The sequence below is a fragment of the Herpailurus yagouaroundi genome, unplaced genomic scaffold (genome assembly GCF_014898765.1).
Source record: "Herpailurus yagouaroundi ecotype Mexico unplaced genomic scaffold, PumYag 100, whole genome shotgun sequence".
Taxonomy (NCBI): domain Eukaryota; kingdom Metazoa; phylum Chordata; class Mammalia; order Carnivora; family Felidae; genus Herpailurus; species Herpailurus yagouaroundi.
This window is the reverse complement of record NW_024412391.1, coordinates 39,274,962-39,292,550: the sequence shown is the minus strand read 5'-3', so window position 1 is coordinate 39,292,550 and position 17,589 is coordinate 39,274,962. Positions and strand designations below refer to the sequence as shown.

Below are 17,589 nucleotides of genomic sequence, written 5' to 3'. Positions count from 1 at the left end.
CACTCTACTAGGTATAGGTCAGTAGCCACCAGTTGTGGGTTTTCTGAACTCACATGTGGGTGTGAGAACTGCCTATATTTTTGAAGCCTTCACGTGGCCGCGTTACCCACTGACCCTCCAATTTTTATCATTGTGGAGATGTCAAGAGGGTGATTAACTGGGGAGGGATTTTGTTTTTGTCCATGAGGTTGCTGAATTAAAGCAAAATAAACATATATTTTGTGGGCTGTCAATAAACCATGTTTGGCAGAATATTCTGTTGGTGTGCATTATACCAATACTGAATGTATGATGGGCTTACTGCTATCATGCTGGTAAATCATTTTTCTTTTTGGTTTTATGTTTTATTATGCATTGATTAATTTGTCATTTAATCACAATTGTAAATGCAAATGCTGATTTCTTTCATGTCAGTAACTTTGGAGTGTGAAATATTCTTTTTTTTTTTTTTTTTTTTTTTTTAATTTTTTTTTCAACGTTTATTTATTTTTGGGACAGAGAGAGAGCATGAACGGGGGAGGGACAGAGAGAGAGGGAGACACAGAATCGGAAACAGGCTCCAGGCTCTGAGCCATCAGCCCAGAGCCCGACGCAGGGCTCGAACTCCCGGACCGCGAGATCGTGACCTGGCTGAAGTCGGACGCTTAACCGACTGCGCCACCCAGGCGCCCCAGCACAAAATATTCTTAAAAGTGAATTGTGTTTAGGCTTTTTTTTTTCTCTTGAAGATTATGAAAGATTTATACAGGAGGAATTAGGTTAGCCAAAGTTCTTAAAAGTGATTTTAAAAATAGCCAGAGAGAAGCTTGCAGAATATTCCTGAAGGTAGGATATTGAGCTTTTTTTTTTTTTTTTAATGTTTATTTATTTTTGAGACAGAGAGAGACAGAGCATGAACGGGGGAGGGTCAGAGAGCGGGAGACACAGAATCTGAAACAGGCTTCAGGCTCTGAGCTGTCAGCACAGAGCCCCACGTGGGGCTCGAACTCACGGACCGCGAGATCATGACCTGAGCCGAAGTCGGCAGTTTAACCGACTGAGCCACCTAGGCATCCCAGGATATTGAGCCTTGAAGAGAATAATAAGCTGACTAGTCCCCTGACTCAGTTAGCATATGAATAAATAGAAACAAATTTCTACATAATAAAACATTTATGTCTGGAAGAGATTCCTCAGCTCTCCAGGTTTCTAGTCTTCTCTCTGGTACTTGAAATTGCTGGAGAATGATGCCTTTCATGTCACTCTCAGAAATGACGCTTACTGAATCACTGCCATCTATCCCAGATGCTAAAATATTCTTGAACCTGTCCGGAGAGTTGATTTCTGAAGTGTAGAGAAGAAACCTGGGTGCTGAGGGAGAGAAGATGGAATTAGAGGCAGTGTTTGGGTACAGTACCCATAAGGTGAAGGGAAAGAATGAGGGGAACCAAAGAAGGAGGAGGAAAATTAGAGCATTCTGTGTATCATATATACACTCTGCTGGACTAGACCACTTTAGAACCAGAGAAAAGTTGAAGGAGAATGAGAGAAATGGAAAAAAGCTAAAGAAGTTGGGGTAGTATTTTCAGATGTGGAAGACCATCCTGAGGGTTTTTATGTCTTTCCCTGATTTTAAATCTTCCTACCTTACTATTCAAAGAGTACTAGAATTGTCTACATACTGGAACAAAGCAGTTAGGGTTAGAGGCAGCCCGAAGGCCTGGGGCCCTGGGAGTTAGGGTTCCCACTTGTTTTAGTGTCATGAGTCCACTTCTGCCTCCTCTTTTCCAGCTATGAGATAATATTTATTATTTGGTAAAAATTAGGTTTTTCCATAAATGGAACTCTGATGAAAAGTCCCCTCAATTGAGGCAACTCTAATTGAATAAAAGGGATTTTTATTTTTAGTATCTAAGAGATAGGGAAGATAATTTTAGGCAGCCATTAAATTCTTTTTGAGACTTTTGTGCCTTTTTTAAGAGATCAGTTACTTAGGTTTTTAAATTATATCTATTTGGTACCCTTGGTTTTTAAAATAATGCCTCCATCAGAAGATCACTTGATTTTGAATTCCTAATTTATGTTAACTTTTTTAGTAAAATGATAAACTTATGAAAAAGTTAAAAACATACATAGTTGAAAACTAGATTTTTTTTTTTTGCTACATGTATTAACCTCCTTTAATTATTGCTTCTGAGCTTATATTTGGTTTGCTTGCTTGCAGCTTGTCATTTTCTTTCTCTTTCTCTTTCTTTCTTTTCTTCTTTCATTATTCATCCATACATTCATTCATTCATTTTAGAGAGCATGTGTGAGCAGAGCAGAGGGGCAGAGGGAAGGAGAGAGAGAAAGAGAAAGGCTCTTAAGCAGGCTCCACGCTCGCCGCAGAGCCCGACATGGGGCTCAATCCCACGACTCTGGGATCTTGACCTGAGCTGAAGTTCAGAGTCGGACACTCAACCGACTGAGCCACCCAGGCACCCTGCTTGTCATTTTCAAATTTAGGGAATCTACAAATACCTTGATTGGCTAGCCAAAAAGTCCTGGATGCATGTTTATGATTTTTTATTTAAGTAAGTGGAACCATACTTTTTTTTCCTCTTGACCTTGTTTTTAGTTTCATCCGTGTTTTTGCCTGACATTGCATGTTGTTATTTCTATGTAGTTTTCCATTTTCAGCTATTCTGCAACTAATCAGATGTGTGGATGGACATCTGCATTGTTGCCAGTTTCTGGTTACTATAAGTAATGCTGCTATGAAAATCTTACTCAGGAGTCTTGCTAGACAGACACATGCCAGAGTTTCTGTAGCATTCAGTACTTAAAAGAAAGAATATTGGATTATGTGGAATGGGTGCCCTCAGCTTTACTAGAAGAATTCCAAATTGTTTGCTAAAGTGGTTGTGGCAATGTCCTCCATTCCCAAGGCAGGGTGTGAGTTCCCATTGCTCTGCATTCTCACCAACACTTGGTATTGCCAGCCTTTTTAATATTTAGTCTAACACTTAGCCAACCTGATAGTATCTTGTGTCTCTTGGTTTGCATTTTTTTCAGTAATTACTTTTGAGGCTGAGCATCTTTCCATATCCTTTGTGGTATGTGTTCAAAACTTGTCCTTGGGGCACCTGAGTGGCTCAGTTAGTTAAGCGTCCAACTTTGGCTTAGGTCGTGATTTCGAGGTTCATGGGTTCAAGCCCCGCATCGGGCTCTGTGCTGACAGCTCAGAGCCTGCAGCCTGCTTCAGATCTGTGTCCCCCTTTCTCTTTGCTCCTCCCACCTTCATGCTCACGCTCTCTCTCAAAAATAAATAAAAACATTTTTAAAAAACTAAAAACTTTTCCTTGTCACTGATTTGTGGGACTTAATATATTCTAAATACCTTTTCTGTTCATCATTTTTTTTACTTTGTGGTTAGTGCCTTGGGAATTTTATTTAAGCATCCCCCACCCAGCCCCACCTCGAGGTCATGAAGACAGTTTCCTGGGTTATCTTTCAAACCTCTGTAGTTTTGGGGCACCTGGGTGGCTCAGTCAATTGAGTGTCTGACTTCGGCTCAGGTCATGATCTCACACTCGTGAGTTCAAGCCCGGTGTCGGGTTCAGCACGATAGGTCAGAGCCTGGAGCCTACTTCAGATTCTGTGTCTCCCTCTCTCTCTCTGTCCCTCCCCAACTCGCACTCGCTCGCTCGCTCTCTCAAAATAAATAAACATAATAAAAAAAATTTTAGGCTGTATAGTGTTGCCTTGCACAATTTGGTTATTATTAACTGGAATTAGTTTGTGTATGTTTGAGGAAGGAGTCTTTCTGGACTCTTATTCTTCCATTGGTATATTTATCCCCGGGGTGGTCCCACACTGTACGTATATCCTATCAGGCAGAGAAAAGGCTCTCCCCCTCTTATTATTGTTCTTCAAGTGTTTCTTAGTCCTTTGTATTTCCACATTAATTTTAGGATTATCTTCAAACTCTAGATAAGTTGTGGAGAGAATGGACATCCCTATACCAGGGAGGCTTCCAATTCATGAACATGTTTATCATCCCTGACCAAAGGAGAGGTGAGAAGATGGCATACAGTCTTGATCATACTGTAGCACTTTCTAAGTCACAAGAGAGAAGACACACTGCTTTTTCAGCTCAGATTATTAGCTCATGGATTATTAGCTCATGACAGTTCTGCTAGATTTACCAAGCAGAGATGTAGGGGTTTTGTCTGGCTCTTAATTGTGTTAAAATATATAATACATACATATACATATATATGTGTGCATATGTATATACGTATATGTATTTATCTGTTTTTTTAAGCATTTTTAAGCATACAATTTAGTAATGTTAAGTTACATTCACATCCTTGTGCTATTGATCTCCAGAACTTTCTCATCTTGAACTGAAACTCTATACCCATTAAACCATAACCTCCCATTACCCCTACCCCCTACCCCTGGCCCTGGGCAACCACCCTTTCTGTTCCTATGATTTTAACTACTCTAATTTTTTTTTTTTTTAACATTTATTTATTTTTGAGACAGAGAGAGACAGAGCATGAACGGGGGAGGGTCAGAGAGAGGGAGACACAGAATCTGAAACAGGCTCCAGGCTCTGAGCTGTCAGCACAGAGCCCGACACGGGGCTCGAACTCATGGACTGCGAGATCATGACCTGAGCTGAAGTCGGCGGCTCAACCGACTGAACCACCCAGGCGCCCCTGATTTTAACTACTCTAAATGAATCATACATTATTTATGTTTTTGTGACTGGCCTGTTTGACTTAATATTCTCAAGGTTCATCCATGCTGTAACATACGTCACAATTTCTGTCCTTTCAGGCTGAAAAGTACTCCATTGTATGCATATATCATACTTTATCTGTTCATCTGTCAATGGACATTTGAGTTGCTCCCATGCTTTGGCTATTGTGAATAATGCTGCTATGAACATGGGTGTGCAAATACTGTTTGAATTTTTTTTTTTAATGTTTATTTTTGAGAGAGAGCGTGAGTGGGGGAGGGGCAGAGAGAGAGGGAGACAGAATCTGAAGCAGCCTTCAGGCTCTAAGCTGTTGGGATCATGACCTGAGCTGAAGCCCGGCGCTTAACCGGCTGAGCCACCCAGGTGCCCCTGGATTTTTGTTTTTACTATTCTATAGCTCCAAATATGGAAATTAAAGTACCCTAGAAAAGTGAAAAGCCAGGAGGGGGCTTGGGTATGGAGGCTGCTTTATGTGAAAGGATTTGTGCTCTTGTTATCACCGTACAATAAGGAGCTCTAAAAGATTTAGGGAAAAATAGATCATTTATTAAAAGCAACTGTGACACAATTTTAAGACTATTTTGAACTATTTTAATTAATTTTATAAATATGTAATACTTTCACATGGTTCAGTATTCGGAAGATTCCAAAGCATGGCTACAGTGGTAACCAGCATTATTAGTCTTCTGTTTTCTCTGGGGGTATATTATATATACATAAGTGTGTAGATATTTTCCCCTCCTTTTTTACACAAATGGTACCAGACGATACCCCCCCTTTTTTTTTTTTAATTTTAGAGAGAGAGAGAGAGAGAATCTCAGGCCACACATTCAGCTCAGAGCCCTGACACAGGGCTTAATCTCACAACCCTGGGATCATTACCTGAGTCGGATGCTCAACCACCTGAGCCACCCACATGCCCCTATACCCCATTTTTATATTTTTTCACCAACTATTCCTTGGAAGTGACTTGCATCCTTTATCAGTGCAGGATGTTCCATTGTATAGACAAATGGTTTATTCAGTTCCCTGCCCATGAATGGTTAGGATTCAAATCTTTTGCTGCTATAAAAAACAAGGCTGCAATAAATAACTCTTCACAAATCTCACATATGAGCAGGTGTATCTGTAGGATAATATAAGAAGTAGAATGCTGGTCAAGCATACATGTAGTTTTTTAAGGAATGTAATTTTTTAATATTTCTAAAAGCTTTGAACTCTTGATTTTTAAAAATATTTTTTTAATGTTTATTTTTGAGACAGAGACACAGCATGAGTGGGGGAGGGCAGAGAGAGGGAAACACAGGATCGAAGCAGGCTCCAGGCTCTGAGCTGTCATCACAGAGCCCGACGCGGGGCTCGAACTCGTCAACTGCGAGATCGTGACCTGAGCCGAAGTTGGATACTCAACCAACTGAGCCACCCAGGCGCCCCTGAACTATTGATTTTTTAAAACCTACTTCTTTGTTTTCATGCTGGTGTAATACATAGGGAGCTTTCAATATTGTAATGTTTATGTTTAGAAACAGGTACTTGGGATCAGGGGGAGTCTGTTTTTAAATACAGAGCTCACAAAGTAAAGCATGAACCCTGAGCCTTACCAGCTGAGTGATTCTGAATGAGGAACAGGGGTCTTTCCGGCCTTTAGTCCCAAGAGGGGCATGGGTTGAGAAGTGCTGTACTGAGTATCTCTAATGCATAAATGGGTTATTTCTGCTGTTTCTATTGGTCAGCATTTTATTAAATGGAGGAAGATACTGTGAAGAAAAAGAATAAAAGTAGGTTACTGGACCTATATTCCAACTTTTGGAAGTGTTCTCTCCCACATTAAGATATTTAACAACAACCTGTTAGGTACAAAGCACATCGCAGGACACAGTGAAGAACATGAAGTAGCAAAAGAGATGTCTCCTGCCCTCAAAAATAAGACATCATCCAGAGAATGCTCTCTAGTTCCGTGTTTGTTTAAAAAAAAAAAGTGATGAGAAGTAAAAAAAAAAAAAAAAAGTAAAACTGTCACAGGACTTGACATTCAAAACAAGTTCAGAAATAAGACATCATCCAGAGAATGCTCTCTAGTTCCATGTTTGTTTAAAAAAAAAAAAAAGTGATGAGAAGTAAAAAAAAAAAAAAAAGTAAAACTGTCACAGGACTTGAGAGTCAAAACAAGTTCAGGGGTTCAACAATTCTGCCCTCCTGGCGTCATTACACAAATTGTGCCACTTGTTGGATATCTATTTTGATTGATAGTCTTCCAACAGAAATGCCATATCCTCCTTCATTGCATCATTGCAGTGTTAACAGCTTTATTTCTCATGAAATATGCTGCCTTCTGTACACTTAACGGCCTGCTGTGGTTTGCAATTCGACTGTAATTTTCGGGGCAGTATTTTCAAATACCAGTTCAAACAGAAGTTAAATATATAACTACTGCGAGTGTCTTTTTTTTTCTTTGCTTTAAACATGTAGCAAATACTTGAAATATTTTTGCATGATTTTTAACAATAGGGCAAGTAAACAAATGCCATATGCAGTGCTTTGCTGTTCTCATAACAGTATGTCACTGGTTATGTGTTTTCAAATTTTCCTGGAAGAACTAACAGCTTTCTACTAAACAACATACTTTTTTAATGGGTTTAATATTTCATTTCCTAACTGAAAAAGTCCAGTTCGTTAGTTACCGTGAAATCTTTTAAGTTGAACCGAGAACAAAGTGATCAAGTAAGACAATTTTCATGTTAGACCAGCACACATGGAAGAGGTTAGTGACTAACTGGACTCTGTGCAGTCAAGACCCGAGGGTTCCCTGGAATAAGTACTGTAGTGAGTAGGAGATCAACTGTGCTAGGGATGGTATGGCAGTAGGACAAGTTTGGGAGTTTCCTTTCCTGCTGTTGGCTGTCTTAGCTTGAAAACAGGTGGCTGCCCCGTTATTTTCTGATGTGGTCTATTATTCTTGTAACTCGTAGGGATATCTGTGTCTGCCATATATGGCATTGCAGCAGCACCACCTTCTCTCTGACGTCACCGTTCGCGGATTTGTTGCCGGGGCTACTAACATCCTCTTCCGACAACAGAAGCACCTCAGTGATGCCATTGTGGAGGTGGGTTTGCATATGAGTACATGTCCCTGACGCTGCTGGTCCTGTTTCTTTGTTAACTGGAATTCTAACAGCATGGGAATAACACTAATAAAGGTAAAAATTGCTGTCCCGTGCATTCTACACACCTTAGGGTGTATCAAGTGATCTAAGTCTCGTAACAATCTGTGAGATATATAATATGCTGTCCAGATCTTAACACATTTGGGAAATAAGGAGCAGGGAAATTAAATGGCTGGTAAGTGGGAGTGACCCAGGATTGCAAGCCAGGCAGTCTGGTCCCACTACAATATCAAAATTAAAATGTGTTTATTGTTTAAATAATTTAAATACTTCTAACCTGTTTAATTTGCTCCTGATATGAAGAGGAAGTAGCTACAGATAAATATTTGACATCAACATATGAGAAATTTAAATCACGTGTTCACTTTTTAAATTGAAGTAATTTTTAAAAATTTCACCCAGCCTGGATTTTTATACTTTGTTTTGTTTTTTAATAAAACTTTTTGGGGGGGGGGGGCGCCTGGGTGACTCGGTTGGATGTCCAACTCCTGATCTCATCTCAGGTCGTGATCTCATGGTTCGTGAGTTTGCGCCCCCACATTGGGCTCTATGCTGGCAGTACAGAGCCTGCTTGGGATTCTCTTCCTCTGCCCCTCCCCCATCCTCCCTCTCTCCCTTTCTCTCTCTCAAAAGTAAACATAAAATCTTTAAAAATTGTTTTAAAAATAAAACTTTAAAAAAATTTTTTTTAATGTTTTTTTTTGAGAGAGGGAGAGACAGAGCATGAGCGAGGGGAACACAGACTCAAAGCAGGCTCCAGGCTCTGAGCTGTCAGCACAGAGCCCGACATGGGGCTCGAACTTACGAACCGAACCACGATATCATGACGTGAGCCAAAGCCAGATGCTCAACCGACTGAGCCACCTAGGCATCCTTTTTAAAAATAAAACTTTTTTTAAATATTTGTTTATTTTGTGTCTGAGAGAAAGTAGGAGTGGGGTGGGGCAGAGAGTGGGAGAGCAGGCTTTATGCCCAGTACAGAGCCCGACCCAGGGCTGGATCTCACGACTCTGAGATTATGACTTGAGCTGAAATCAAGTCAGACACTTAACTGACTGAGCCACCCAGGTGCCCCATATAATATCTAATACAAAGTACCAAAACGTGCTTCATGGGAAAATGTTTATAGTATGATAAATGAAAATTTGGGGGTCCCAGTTTTGAGGGGAAAAAAAAATAAGTCCATACCTCCCCAGGCAGAGGGTAAAGATGGAAGGACAGAGTTGCTTCAATATTACTGGTTACGTTCTGGTTCTGAAGTTGGTTGGTGGGTTCATAGTTATGTAATTTATTGTTATATTTCAAAATTAGCCTGTAAGTTATATATATCTCTTTGTATCTCCAATATTACATTATACGAATATTCCAAAGTATCTGTATACTCAACAAAGGATTTTTAGCAACTGTACTTACAAATTGTAATTATTTCTGGTTGTGTGACAAAGGTGATTTTTACTACACACTTCCATTTTCTAATATATTTAGAATCAACATGTGTTACTTTTGTAACTCAGAATCCAATATTAATGTATCTGTTTTCTAAAACCATAAAATAAGGATTTTCGAAGTAAAGAAAAAACTTCAGTGTAAAAACCTCTTAGCCTCACTTTTTGAGAATGCTGTTATTCGTATTTTCTTATTTCCAGCTTCAGCTTCCCAGTAGTGACTCTTTAAAGTATTACATGGATATCTGTGTGAATGGCCAGACTCTGACTTGTACCCGGGTACCCTCTAGGTGGAAGAAGCTCTGATCCAGATCCACGATCCGGAACTCAGGAAGCTGCTTAACCCAACCACCGCAGACCTCAGGTTCGCAGATTACCTAGTGAGGCACGTGACGGAGAACCGAGATGACGTCTTCCTGGATGGCACAGGCTGGGAGGGAGGTGATGAATGGATCCGAGCCCAGTTTGCAGTCTACATCCACGCGCTGCTGGCTGCCACGCTGCAGTTAGGTAAGGAGCACATAGCCAGTTTTTCCTTTTGTAATCTTTGTGAGGTTTTGAATTGCATAAGAAATACATTTTCATTTTGAAACCTTATCTGTTACTCCCTCATACAGAGATAACTTCTCTTAGCATTTTGAGTACTTTATATCCTCCCAGACCTTTTTCTGTTTATATGTTTTGGGTTTTAGCTTTGTGGTATTTGTGGTGATCCTTTTACAAAAGTGGATCACGTTTCAAATAGTTTTTGAAACTTAGCTTTTCTTTATTTAAAAAAAAAACAAAACTTTCCAAGACGGTAAATCCAGGTCTTCATCACTTTTACGTGGCTGCTTTGTGCTCTGCCATATGGAAGGAAGGACATGTCAGGATCTGGGGGCTATTTATAAATACTGCTTACGTGTTTTTAAGATCTGTGAAGGAAGAAAAGAGAAATATAAAAGGTAGAAATCACTGGAAATCACATTCCCAATGATTAAGCCTTCCAATTTCACATTCTCAGAACTATTCCTACTAAATGGTTAGGGTGGAGCAGGTAAAAGACTCACTCCTGTGTTAAAACCATCTCATTCCCCATAGAGAAGAAAATCTATAAAAAGCAAATGAAGCTCCGCAACGAGCTTTTGCAACATGGTCACCTACCACCATGGATATGTAGCATAGATTTGGTAGATTTTTGTTGTTGTTAAAAGAGTGTTGAGCTTTTGTTTTTCCTTTTTTTCCAATTACCTCTACCACTGTTTGGGGGAAGTTTTTAAAAATGTGGTGCAACACACATAACCTAAAATTTACCATCTTTGCCATGTATAAGTACATAGTTCCATGGTAACATTAAGTACATTCACATTGTCCTGTCAGTAGATGTTGTAATCAACCCACCACTGTCACCTCTCAGGTTAGTTGTTCATGAAGTGTGTGTGACATTTGGAACCCAGGCTCCAGGTGTGTGCTTCATTTATAAAGGAACACTCTGTCCTTATTTGAGATATTTTTAGATATCTGCCTCTTCTACAGATTTAGCGGCTGAGACACCCAAGACTAAATGCTCAAGTTCAGAATCATTCAGTAATCTAGTAAGAAAACCCCAGTCTCCACCAGTCATGTTAGCTTCATGAATAATTTACTTTTTAAACATATTTGCCCCGATAGCTGTAAGTGCTGAATAATAGTAGTAACTGGCCTTTTTTTTTCTTTTTCTTTCTCTTTTGGAACATTTCATACGTGCAGGGACCTGTTTTATTTTGAGCACCTTGTGTCTACTAACTAATTTCAACCTCACAACAGTCCTGGAGGTACATACCCTGTCATCTTTTTACAGGGAGGCAGTGAGACACAGAAAGGTTAAATAGGTTGCTCATCCATCTGGTAGAGACTGAGCTGTGATTTAAACTCAAATAATCTGACTCAGGCCCATGCTGCTGTTAAAGGAGATTCAGCCTAGTGAACTGTTTGAGGAATATATTCTTAAAAAAAGTTCCGTATATTTTGCATTTAGAGCCATGTGTATCCTCTTCCTTTTTCCCAGCCACAAAAGTCATGTTTCACTTTCAAAGCAAGCAACTTATAATTAGTATGTGAAGAAAAAGCCATTCGAATCCATTCTCCAAACGTTTTGTGTTCTTCCAAGCAGAACAAATGCTCTCTTAAAGCTTCCTCATGATAATGAAAAAGCCGTGGGGCTCCTGGAGTGGCTCCATCAGTTAAGATTAAGTGTCCAACTTTGGTTCAGGTCATGGTTTCGCAGACTGAGTTCGAGCCCTGCGTTGGGCTCTGTGCTGACAGTTCAGAGCCTGGAGCCTGCTTCAGATTCTGGGTCGGGGTCTGTCTGTCTGTCTGTCTGTCTCTCTCAAAAATAAACATTAAAAAAATTTTTTTTGAACTGAAAAGTTTTCAACATTAAATATGAAAATTCCTTTGTTATTTTAAGTAAAATAACAGTGAAATGCTTGGAAACTAAGGAATGAGTTTCACCAAATAGTGTGATAAAGTCCAAAGAAGAAAAAAGTGACTCAAAAACCAATTCATGTATTCATTCTAATTTTTTAATAGAAAAATAACAATTTGAAAAGACAGAAAGATGCTCTGATTGCCTAGTCCATATGTATACATCAATACAGTTACTGTCCAGCCTACAGTTTTTGTTAAATAATACTATGCCTCCTAACCTTGGTAAGGAGAACGTGGAAATATTTTGGAATTATAAGGAACCTTAGACTATATCTGGCTCAACCCTCTTATTTTCCGGTTAGGAGAATGAAGTTCTGAGTGATTAAGTGACTTGCCAAAGGCCACATAGCTTCTTAACAGGATTTCTGGAACTAGACCCAAGTTTCCTGATATCTGGTAGGCTATCTCCCCTATAAAGCAGGGGGGTGGAGGGGACAAAGCCATTCCTTCAAAGGACCCTTTTTGGTTGTTAATTTTCACATCCCTGACTGGCTACAGTCCAGCTCAACTTTCAAATATTTGCTTGACAGATAATGAAAAGATACTATCGGACTATGGGACAACCTTTGTTACAGCATGGAAGAATACTCACAACTACAGGGTGTGGAACAGCAACAAGCATCCGGCACTTGCAGAAATAAATCCAAAGTAAGCACGTCCTCTGAAGGTTGATAGTATGTAACATGGTGGATTTACTAAGTATGCCCTAATGTAAAGAAGGATTGTATTTTAACTTTGATGACATTGTGAATATCTCCAAAAATCTCCTGAAGTAAATTATAAAATCCCAGATACAGAGAAGCAGCTGAAAACTGCTTCCCTATTCTTCTTACACAAAATGCTCCAGACACTTTTGGAAGGATTTGCATTTCTCCCAGATCTTGGCATAATTCAGAAGAGGAAGTCTTGGCACATGGTGATACTCGATACATGATAGTTCTTCTCTCCCTTTCCCTGGATCTGTACTTTAGCTGAATGGTCAAACCAGGTAGAAACCTCGAAGGAAATACCACTGAGAGGTTATTTTAAAACATGAAGTGTGAAAAAGCTAAAGTTGATATTTGAACTCCTAGGTGTGTGGTCAAGCCTGGCTTCCACCGCAGGTTCTAAAATCCTACAAAATTTAATACCTGTCGCAGTATTGAATGTTGACAGACTTTATCCACGTAGGCATAAAAGACATTTAAATATGCTGTGGCGTGGGGCCATTATGACATGAGGTTATCTTTGAATGGAACAGAGGAGTGTGAGGAGACCCATTGATGGAACATGTGCGGTAGTACCCCCTTATCCGTGGCTTCACTTTCCAGTTTCAGTTACTCCAGGTCACCCGCAGTCTGGAAGCAAATGATCTTTTTTGTGATGTATCGTCAGGTCAGTAGCAGTCTAACGCTACATCCCAGTACTTAACATCCTTCACCTCCCTTCTTCTCATCGTGTAGGCATTTTATCCTCTCCCATCACCAGAGGAGGAAGGGTGAGTGTAGTGCCAGAAGAGATTTTCAGAGGAAAAGAGAAAGACCACATTCACATAACTTTGATTGCAGTGTAGTGTTATAATTGTTTTATCATTAATTTTTGTTAATCTCGCTGTGCCTAATTTATAAATTAAACTTTATCACAGGTATGTATGTACAGGAAAAAACATAATGTAAATAGGATTCAGTACTGTCTGTGGTTTCAGGCATCCACTGGGGATCTCGGAGTGTATCCTCCACAGATAAGGGGGAACTGCTGTACATCCTGAGAACTTCTTTTCTAAATTAAACTATTAAAATGTTTTTGTAATGATGAACAGAATGTTTATCAGGTGTACACTGAACATTTGTTTTTATTTGTATTTTAAACTTCTCAGTAAGAGACAAAAATCAGCTTTGTACTGACTACTGTATTATTTGGGAGCCAGAGTTAACTAGACTGGGAATGTGATATAAGTGGTGCTATGAAGAATATTCCCTCTCCCTCCCCCCAAAATCCAGATATTTATGTCGTAGTAACTTGGGGAAGCATCTGCAAGGATGAAGTATAGCAGGGTTGTAAAGAACATGTCTGTTAACCTTTATATCATCTATCAAGAAAAATGACTAGGTTCAGCAACGATTTTGGTGGATTTAATCATTACGCTGGGCTGTAGCAGAAACCTATGTTGCCATTTGAATGTGGTAAAAACAGAATTAAAAGGCAAAAACAGCTTAATAGTATTAAATGAAAGAGCTGAGAGTTCAAAGTATTCTCCCTCACTAACCACAAGGCCTGTATTTTAAAGAGTGATGAAGGGAAACAGATGTGAGTTTGTTTGCCTGGTGGCCCTCACTGTGGTGGTGCTGGGGTGGGGGGTTTGGGGGGTCCACTGCGACCATCCGCAGTGTGTCATGCAGGGCCATCTGGTCTCCTCCCCTGCTGGTCAGATCTCTATCCAGTCTCTGCATTTGCTGTGGTGCCTCAAATTTGAACCAACTCTACAGATTTTTTTTTTTTAACGTTTATTTATTTTTTCAGAGACATAGAGAGACAGTGCCCAAGTTGGGGAGGGGCAAAGAGAGAAGGAGACACAGATTCTGAAGCAGGCTCCAGGCTCCGAGCTGTCAGCACAGAGCCCCACATGGGGCTCGAACTCACATACTGTGAGATCATGACCTGAGCCGAAGTCAGATGCTTAACCACTGAGCCACCCAGGTGCCCTGAACCAACTCTACAGATTTTAATGTAGGTTCATAAGAGACTTAGCTGGAATGGGCTTTAAAAGATTCTAAGACAGTGGTTTTAAAAATGTGCAAATAGGGGCGGGCGCCTGGGTGGCTCAGTTGGTTAAGTGTCTGATTCTTGGTTTCAGCTCAGGGCGTGATCTCACAGTTTGTGAGTTCGAGTCCCACATCACGCTCTGCGCTGACTGCGTGGAGCCTGCTTGGGATTGTCTTTCCCTCTCTCTGCCTCTCCCCCAATCATGCTGTCTCTGTCTCTCTCAAAACTAAACTTAATAAAATAAACATTGATGCTTAGCCCAACCCCAGACCAAATAAATCAGAACATTAGTGTAACATTAACACAAACCACCCACCGCACTCCAAGGAAAAAACAAAACAAAACACCTTTTTACAAGTGACGAATTAAGCTCAGAGAGGCTCCCGAGACTGTAAGTAGAGAGCTGTGATCAAAGACCTGTTGTCACATGCAGAGCACCACCACCCAGCTGAGTCATCCCTGCAAGGTTTACTGTTACTTTCTTATGACAGCTTTGTTTTGCAGCTTTATTGGTCAAATACTTAGAATCTCATAGACTCAAACTTTGTTTTACAGTCATCCTTTTCAAGGCCAGTACTCAGTGTCAGACATGAAGTTAAGATTCTCACAGTGAGTATTTAGAGAAAAAAACTAGGAAAATTTTTATGTCTGAGTTTATGCCATGTGTTTCATTGCTAATTAGGAATTGTTTTTCTCCACTTGATAGACTTGTGCTTCAAATAGTAACCAAATATGTGCATAACATTCTTCAGCTCAGCAGTGTGTATGTTTCAGAGTGAAAACACTGCTGTCTCATAGAGAATGGTGTGAACTAATAACAGAGTTGCCATTTTTATTCTGGTGGAGTAACTTTAGCCAATCATAACTGTAGGGAGAATTAACCATGCATCCTTATGTCCTTTTTTTTTTGGTTCATCTGCATGTTATTTTAGTATTTTCTGAAAATGTACATGCTTAAAAGTTTACTAAATTAATTGATGCACAACAAATAATTTAGCTTCTTTTCTCAATTCTAATTTGGGGGATGGTTATAGAAGGTGCTGTGTGTGAATTTTTGTAATGTACTTAAAACTTCTTTGCTTTACTCAGTTCTGTTCAAAACAGTGAACGTGGCAAAAAAATTGGAAACGTCATGGTCACAACCAGCCGAAATGTTGTACAAACAGGAAAAGCTGTTGGTAAGACATGCCCTTAGCCAGAAACAGATTAGAATCATAACACATCTCTTCTCTGTACTCAGTGTGTCATTGATAAAATCATAAAGTTGTAGAAATCTGTGTATCCTATAATACAAGATTGTTGAATACAAAAGTTGTTTTTGTGAAAATATTCACAAAATGTTAAAATTCTTGTGACATCAGGTAATGTCAAAATTCAGCAAATTTTGCCACACCTGATGGAAAGAAACCAATTTTATGATGAATTCACTGTTTTCTTACAAGGATTCAAATTTCACTGGAGTTTTGTCCCCATTTCCTGTGCTGCCTGCATTTTTGTATAAGTAGTAGAACACCATAATAAAGCAGACATTAAGAGTGCTGTCTTCTAAGGTATTAACATACAGTAAAAAAAAATCACTGAAATGAACAGGCGATTTTTAAAACAATATCAATAAAACCTTCATAGGCTAATAAGAGAAAAAATACAAGTTACCAGTATTGGGAATGAAAGAGGGGACATCACTATAGATCTTACAGAAATGAAAAAGTATAAGGGAATATTGTGAATAAGTTTATGCCAGTTTTTTGACAATTTAGATGAAATATGCAGATTATTTGAAAGACTCAAATTGCCACGGTGCCTGGGTGGCTCAGTCACTTAAATATCTGACTTCAGCTCAGGTCATGATCTCATGGTTCATGAGTTCAGGCCCCGCATCAGGCTCTCTGCTGTCAGCTCAGAGCCTGCTTCAGATCTTCTATTCCCCTCTCTCTGCCCCTCCACCTCAAAAATAAACAGTAAAAAAAAAAAACCCTCAAATTGCCAAAATTGATGCAGTAAGTAGTCGGGAATTTGAATAGCCCTGTATCTAGTAAATAAATTGAATTAAAAATAAAAACCATGGGGCGCCTGGGTGGCGCAGTCGGTTAAGCGTCTGACTTCAGCCAGGTCACGATCTCGCGGTCCGTGAGTTCGAGCCCCGCGTCGGGCTCTGGGCTGATGGCTCAGAGCCTGGAGCCTGTTTCCGATTCTGTGTCTCCCTCTCTCTCTGCCCCTCCCCCGTTCATGCTCTGTCTCTCTCTGTCCCAAAAATAAATAAAACGTTGAAAAAATAAAAAAAAAAAAATAAAAACCATGCCATAAGGTTTTTTATTTAATCCAGGTAAAGATGGCTTCACTTATGAATTTTATCAAATGTTTAAGAAATAATACTGAATTTTTTTTTTAAGTTTTATCTATTTTTGACAGACAGCGTGAGTAGGGGAGGCAGAGAGAGCTTGAGTGAGAGAATTCCAAGCACAGAGCCCTATGCGGGACTCAAACTCATGAAACCATGAGATCATGACCTGAGTCAAAACCAAGAGTTGGACGCTCTACTGACTGAGCCAGCCAGACACCCCAGGAATAATACTAATTTTATACAAACTCTTTCAGAATGTAGTGGATGGGATATGATCCTCCCCAGTTCATCTAATGAGGCCAGTGTTACCCTGAGAACTGAAGCCTGTCAAATGGTAGCATGGTGTCGTTTACATTCTTGTGCAGAGTGTTCTTCACTTAAAATACTTTGCAGTTTGTTCCATATCCATTCTAAAAAAAAAGTCTCGTTCCTTTTTTATATTTTTAACCTTTTTTTATATAATTTCAGACTTGAATGGTGCAACAGTGTACATGCTCCCAATTATCTCAGGTTCACCAGTTATTTACATTTTGCCATATTTGCTTTGTCACATCAGTATGTAAAAATAGGTGCCATCTCCTTCCTTAGCCTCCTTGAGAGGTTGACTAACCCTTCCTGTACACAGTTCAAAAGCCTTGGAATTAGGTGATTTCTGTGCAGGCCTGAGCTCTAACATTCTGTGTACCTAGAGTCAGGGTGAGTGAGCTACATACGTACTGT

General features: G+C 39.7%; 1 protein-coding gene across 3 annotated transcripts in view; it reads left to right on the top strand.

The window, feature by feature from the left end:
* Window positions 1–17,589, top strand: part of AVL9 (AVL9 cell migration associated) — a 71,396-nt gene that overhangs the window by 47,953 nt on the left and 5,854 nt on the right. For all 3 annotated transcript variants that reach the window (XR_005789276.1, XM_040472305.1, XM_040472306.1), the window contains exons 11-15: window positions 7,699–7,833; window positions 9,629–9,848; window positions 12,317–12,434; window positions 15,084–15,137; window positions 15,618–15,706. Coding sequence is in view for 2 of the 3 variants with exons in the window: in XM_040472305.1 (XP_040328239.1) it covers window positions 7,699–7,833; window positions 9,629–9,848; window positions 12,317–12,434; window positions 15,084–15,137; window positions 15,618–15,706 (616 nt within the window). In the remaining variant the exon portion in view is untranslated. The remainder of the gene's footprint in view (window positions 1–7,698; window positions 7,834–9,628; window positions 9,849–12,316; window positions 12,435–15,083; window positions 15,138–15,617; window positions 15,707–17,589) is intronic.